Source organism: Echinops telfairi, unplaced genomic scaffold, assembly GCF_000313985.2.
Source record: "Echinops telfairi isolate 266 unplaced genomic scaffold, ASM31398v2 ScPeMD7_9;HRSCAF=40, whole genome shotgun sequence".
NCBI lineage: Eukaryota > Metazoa > Chordata > Mammalia > Afrosoricida > Tenrecidae > Echinops > Echinops telfairi.
The window spans coordinates 4670281-4676911 of NW_022103906.1; the positions used below are offsets into that span (position 1 = coordinate 4670281).

At 39.3% G+C, this 6631-nt stretch overlaps 1 protein-coding gene across 1 annotated transcript in view; it reads left to right on the plus strand.

Moving 5' to 3' along the window:
- MYOM2 (myomesin 2) overlaps positions 1–1655 on the plus strand; it is a 128466-nt gene extending 126811 nt beyond the window's left edge. The window contains exon 37 of the mRNA XM_004707745.2: positions 878–1655. Within this exon, the coding sequence (XP_004707802.1) occupies positions 878–1195 (318 nt within the window). The 3' untranslated portion in view covers positions 1196–1655. The remainder of the gene's footprint in view (positions 1–877) is intronic.
- Positions 1656–6631: the final 4976 nt, after the last annotated feature.

Here is a 6631-nt window from a genome sequence, read left to right on the forward strand (position 1 = left end):
CCCCCCACGCGTGCTACTGTTCTTGTATGAAAATGTAAGGCATACGGCTGCAAGTGTAAAACAGTATCACGTTTAGGAAATGAAAGAAAATTCCTGCTCCAATTTTCCAGGTTATTCTGGAATACATAAATGAAGCTACTTATTGGAGTTTTAATTTGGCAGCTTGTCAGTGAAAGTACCGATATCTTATTGGTACTTCTCGGTTGCTCCAGTGGTCTACCTCAAGGTCACTAGGACATAGCTACTTGAGAGAGTTTTAATGAGGCCAAAAGTACAAAATTTATAGACCTTTTCTTAAGCAGTTAAAGAAGTCTCGATAGCTCTGAGATGGAATAATCATGTATCTCATAATAAAGGTGTAATTGAGAATATAGAACTCATTTTACTTTATTTTAGGCTGAAAACACGTTTTAACTCAGTGTCAAGGATGCATTTGCTACCTTGAATTTACTAGTTATGAGGCAATATTTTTACTGAAACTTCATTTGAGACTGATAAAACAGACCCATAAGTCTAAGATGAACATTTAGAAACAGGCTAAATATATATTGCTGTAAAAGTAGTCCTTAATTACCTTTAAATTCTTTAATGAGCTAGGGCCATCCATGAATTCAAAATGAGAGTAAACCGAATAACTTATCATTGATTTTTCCTTATCAGCTCCCTTATGAAATTGTGAACTTATTTGCATCCTGTTATCCTATGGATACATTGTGTCTAATATGGTGCTTAGTTTATATAATGTGCTTGTGCACTTAATAAATGACGTGAAGAACCTATTAATGTAATGGCCAGGCTGAAAGATAATGGGATCCACATAGGTAATATACTTGTCTTTTTCTAATTCTTGCTTCTCTGTCACTTTTACCTTTTGCAGACTTTGAATCTAACCTGTACGGTGTTTGGGAACCCTGACCCTGAAGTGGTTTGGTTCAAGAACGACAAGGATATTGAACTCAGTGATCACTTTGCAGTCAAGATGGAGCAGTCTAAATATGCCAGCATGACCATCACAGGTGTGACTTCCGAGGACTCAGGAAAGTACAGCATCAATGTCAAGAACAAATATGGAGGTGAAAAAATTGACATCACCATCAGTGTGTACAAACACGGTGAGAAGATACCAGATGCGTCACTACCCCAGCAAGCCAAACCAAAGCTCATCCCTGCATCCAGCTCATCCCCCGCTGAATAGAAGCAGTGCATACCCGGAGAAGGAGAACAAAATACACATGTGCATATACCTGGAATGCTGTGTGTTTGTTTCAAATGAATAGCCATAATTTAAGTGAAGTCACATGTGGGTAGATAATTAGGCTTTTAATCTGTATTTGTTTACTACTATTTTATGTCATTTAAGTGGGAAATCGAATCCTTTCTAAGCAACCTATAATGAGATACGACTCATTGGCAGACACTAGAAACATGTCTAGAAAGGTGACAGTTCATTGCTATCTGCACATGGAACGATAACCAGTGCAATAGGAGCATGTGGTGGGTCTTTGTAAGGCTGTTGTCTTGCTTATAGTGGTGCTTTTTGATAATCAGAAAGCACTAATAGCTCTTTGCAGTCTGAGCTGTGGAGTCACTTAAGTATGCATACCCCGTTACACTCAGTATTCTCTTGCTTTAGGCTAATAAAACTTTAAAAGGCACCTTGTCATGGTTTTCCTGTACCAAATCATACCTAACTACTTCTGTTTCTTTCCTTGGCTTGTTTAATTATGGATTATTGTGCCATTTCAGTACATGCAGACGTGTGCTTCCAATCCACAGAGCCCGAGGTGTGCAATCACACCCACCATAGAGCTCCCTCAAACCCTTTTATCTTTAGGGCTCGATGGCAAGGCAATTGCAACACCTGGGTCAGAGGAACTCACACCTGTATAACGCCTAAGACAGAGTGTATTTGTGTGCAAGTCATAGAAATATTTAGTGGGTATCATTCTGGGAACATAAAATTTCCAGCAGAGAAAACTTAAATGCATAGATAACCATGTGTTTTATTTAATGTGCTGATTAATTAGCAAAAGAATTAAGAAGAAAATGGCCATTTGAGATGATGATTGCAGTAGCCATGGAGGAAAAATAAAAACTTCGCTAACTCCAGAAGGTCTCACGGTAAAATCACACAAGAAAAATGTGTAGAATGAATTTTGCCGTACTTGAAACTTTACTTACTATTTTAAGAAGACATTGAAATTTTGCCATAAAGTCCTATTTTAACATTTTAGTTTTAGAATAAATACGTTGCTTTGTGACACAAAAAGCTTTACTAGTTCAGAATATTTTTCTTTTTGTGTTATTGAGGCCAGTCAAAACCCTATGATATTAAAAACATAGAAATTTAAATATGTCCCCAATAACACAAAAGCCAGTGCAGCAAGTCCTGCTCAGGTTAAATGATTATCAGCAAGAAGTTTTAATAATTCCTTTCTTCCTTGTTACTCAGGTTAATGTTAGCGGAGTTTATTATTACTGCAGGTGGAGGATTTCCAAAAACATCTTTGGCAAGAGTAGTCATGGATAGACGGCCTTTATTTAGCTTAGCGGGATTCACTTACTTTCCTGTTTAAATTCTCATTCTAGTATGGCAACTGTGGGTTCAATTTTTCTGATAAATTATTTTATATTATTCACAGGAAAGAATTCCAATGGCTGTGAATTTCTTAAAGCTATTTAATATATTTTTCATAAACTTTTTATTTTTGAATAATTTTAGATTTACAGAAGAGTTGCAAGGAGAGTCCTCAGGAACACCTCCTTCCACTTTCTCTAATTTTTACATCTTACCTTTGTATGAATGACACATATATAGGCTTTTGTATTAATGCAAATTGATACCTCCTGATATAGGTAATGCCTATTTGATTATGCTATAATGGTAAACATTAAGAAATGGAGTTTGGTACATTGCTATTAACTTCACACTTACTGAGATTTCACAGTTTTTCCAGTTGCAGTCTCTTTCTGTTCCTGGATCCAATCCATACTGCTCATGATTACAGTCATGTCACCTCTGCTGGGACTGTTTCTTAGTCTTCTCTTTTCATGGACTTCACAGTCTTGTGAAGTACTGGTCAGTTATCCAATTCCAAACCAAGGCCATTGCGACAGAGTCAATTCGGACTCATAGTGACCCTGTAGGGCAGAGTAGAACTCTCCTTTTTGGAACCTGAAACCAAATCTTGACAGGTGAGCAGATAGTCTCATCTTTTGAGTAGCTGACAGGTTATTCTATAGAATGTTGTAAAAAAAAAATAGCTTGGCAGAGGCATTGTCTGATATCCTTTAACCTCAGAGAGATTACAGAATAAGCTCCAAGGCTTACTCTTTTCCATGGGCAGAGGCCAGATATTCTTCTTCTCCCATTTTTTTCAAAGATCATTTTATTGAGGGGTCTTACAGCTCTTAGAACAATCCAAACATCAATTGTATCAAGCATATTTGTACAAATACATTTATTTCTACTTCTCTCCATTTTTAGTATAACTAATTCTGACACCGACTGGCCCATCTAGCATATAATCTACGTTGACACTGGGTTTGATAATTTATTGCAATGGCCACAAAGAACTTATAGACAATACTTAAAATTATTCAGCTTACCAGGAAAATTGTTGCTGTTGTCAGGTGCCATTGTATTGGTTCTGCCTCATAGAAACCCTGTGGACAACTGAACAAAAAACACTGTTCAGTCCTTGGCCATCCTCTCCATGGCTGCTATGTTTGAGCCTTTCACAATCCATCTTATTTAGGTCTTCCTGTTTTGCTGACCCTCTACTTTACCAGGCATAATGTCCTTGTCCAGGGACGAGTACCCCTCTGATAACATGTCTAAAGTACGTGAGATGAAGTAACATGTTACAATTAAGGATCTGAGATAACTTAAGATACAGTTCCTTGATCAGAATAGCTGGCTGTAGGCATGCCTCTTTCAATAGCCTCTAACTGCTCAGCCATCCTCTGCTTGTGTTGCAAAACGTTTTTTTCTGTGTGGATAAATATGCAAGTGCATCCTGTCTACTCAGCTAGCTTTACCCTTAAGGTACTTAGCTGTAGTTGCATCACTTAGTAAACTTAGCTCTACCAAGTGCATAGAAGCAACCCTCTGTCAGCAAGCTTCTTGACAGAAGAGCAAGAAATTCACTGTGCTGTCTCCTCCTGTCCTTCTGCTACTCTCCTATTTTTGTTGCCTTCGTGTTCTTTCCATTACTTCTTGCTCTCTTGGTCTTCGATGTTACAATTCTATCTCTTGAGTAGAAGATTCTCAGACCAGGAGTTTTACATCCAAAGACCACACTTTACCCTCAGTTCTCTCTTGATGATTGTGAGGTCACCATCTGTTTACTTCTCTCTTTCTCTATAGATAAAAGGCATGAATCAAGGAGGGACATGACTTCAGTTCTGGGGCTGATGAAACAAGGAAAATGACAAGCTTCTGGCTTTTGGATAAATGAATCCAAAATCAGTTGATCAGGATTTTGTTCACTTTAGTGACTCTGTATTCTGAGAGCAGATTTCAGAGTCTCTTTTGACATAATTTTGGTCTCCCCCTTGCCCCCCATATAGTTAATGAACCTTTACTTTCTTCATGTATGGAGTTCAAATGTCTTCACACAATTCAGCTTTGTCTTTGTTCATTTGTGTCCAATATGTAAAATCTATTTTTGAGATGGTTTCGAAATTCAGATGGTGTATATACTCAATGTTGTACATTGGTTTTGAGCACTTGATTTTGTTTAGCTTCAACTTTGCATAGGATCACTTCACAGTCTGTTTCACATTTAGTCTTTGGCTTTGTTCTACCTCATGATAATCAGCTTCTCCAGTGTCTCTTTCCATAGACATAGTTAATTTGATTCCTTTGTTTTCTACTCAGTGAGACCCAGTGGCAATGAATAAGTCATTTGTCTTGCTAAATTCTATCATGATATCTCTAGCATTGTTTCTATCACCAAGAGTATATTTTACAGCCACTAATTCTTCTTCATTTTCAACTTTCACATTTCAATCACCAGAAATTATCAATGCATCTTGATAGCATGTTTGATCAGTTTTAGACTGAGTAAGGTGATAAATAAGCTTTAATTTATTCATCTTTGGCCTTAATATTGGTGAATAAAATTTAATCACCCTATGGCGAATTAGAGTAGTGCTTACACATTGGACTGCTAACTCAAGGTCAGCAATTTGATACCATCAGCCATTTCTCTTGAGAAGATGGGGCTTTCTACTCCCTAAGAGTTACAGTTTTAGAAAACCACAGGGACCGTTCTACCTGGTGCTATATGGTCTCTGAGTCAGAATTGACTTGGTGGCAGTGAGAGTAAGAGAGAGACAGAGAAAGAGAGAGAGAGAGAGAGAGAGAGAGAGAGAGAGAGAGAGAGGCAGAGATCAACTGACTGTGCTTATAAATGAATAGATAGGATTTCCGGTAAGATGGCAACTGAGTAACACATACTAGAGGGACTCTACAGAAATAAGCGCAGAAGAGTCACTCAGAGGGAAATTTCACACTGCCAGCTCACAAGAAGAGCATAAGAAACATAAGTAGGCACAGATCCACTCGATTTTGAGAAGCTAGGGGCTTTTGGCTTACCACTGTGAAGGCTGGCTAGGGTTTAGCCTTAGCCCCACCAATGTCTCGGCCAGAGCCTGGATCCTTTGGAGCTGGTCCAAGGGCTTTATCTCAACACTGCCATAGCTTGCCGCTGGCTTAAACCCCTCGAGCCCTACAGTCAGGGATCGAGTCTCAGCTATACTGTTACTTTTGTTACCGTTTCTTCTCTCTTTCCCCCCACAGTCTCAGTGGGCTTTGTTTTTCTTTTTCTCTTCCCTGTTCTCTAATATGCCACTGCTGACCTCCAGGCCACTTCCCTTAGCCTAGGGCATTTGTACATGCCTTCCACCCAGCTGTGGGGAACTCCACCCTCTTCAGCATAACAGGAATCTGGGGGAAAGCCCGCCCACCTTCCTCTGGGGGAAATCCTGCACACTTTCTTCCAGGGCAAGTCCCACTGGTGTGGATGGGGGAGCTCCTATGCAGCATCTATATCCCATCCACCTTCCTCCAAAGGAAATCTCACCCACCTTCTCCCAGGGGAAATCCCGCTTGCGTGGATGGGGAAGCTCCTACATCAGCATACAGACAACTGATCTTTGATAAGGGCCCCAAAATTTCAAAGGGAAGTGGATGCCCTCTTCAACAAGCGGTGCTGGAAAAAATGGATATCTACCTGCAGAAAACTGAAGCAAGACCCTTATGCACAAGAATAAACTCAGGCTGGATCACAGACCTAGAGGTAAAAACCCAAACTATTAGGGCCATCAGTGAGGGAATTGGGACAAACCTGAAAACTTTGGCACAGGGAATACATAGGCTATCAGAAATAGGGAAGGACACAAATACAGATGAGGCACAAATTGACAAGTGGGATATACTGAAGATAAAACAACTGTGTACATTGAAATAATTCACCAAGAGAGGAATAAGAGAATCCACAGACTGGGAAAACATCTTGAACAATGACACATCAGATTTGATTACTAAAATCTACAATACTCTGCTAGCTTCCAAAAAGAAAAAAACTAATTGCCCACCGAGGAGGTGGGCAAAGGACCTGAACAG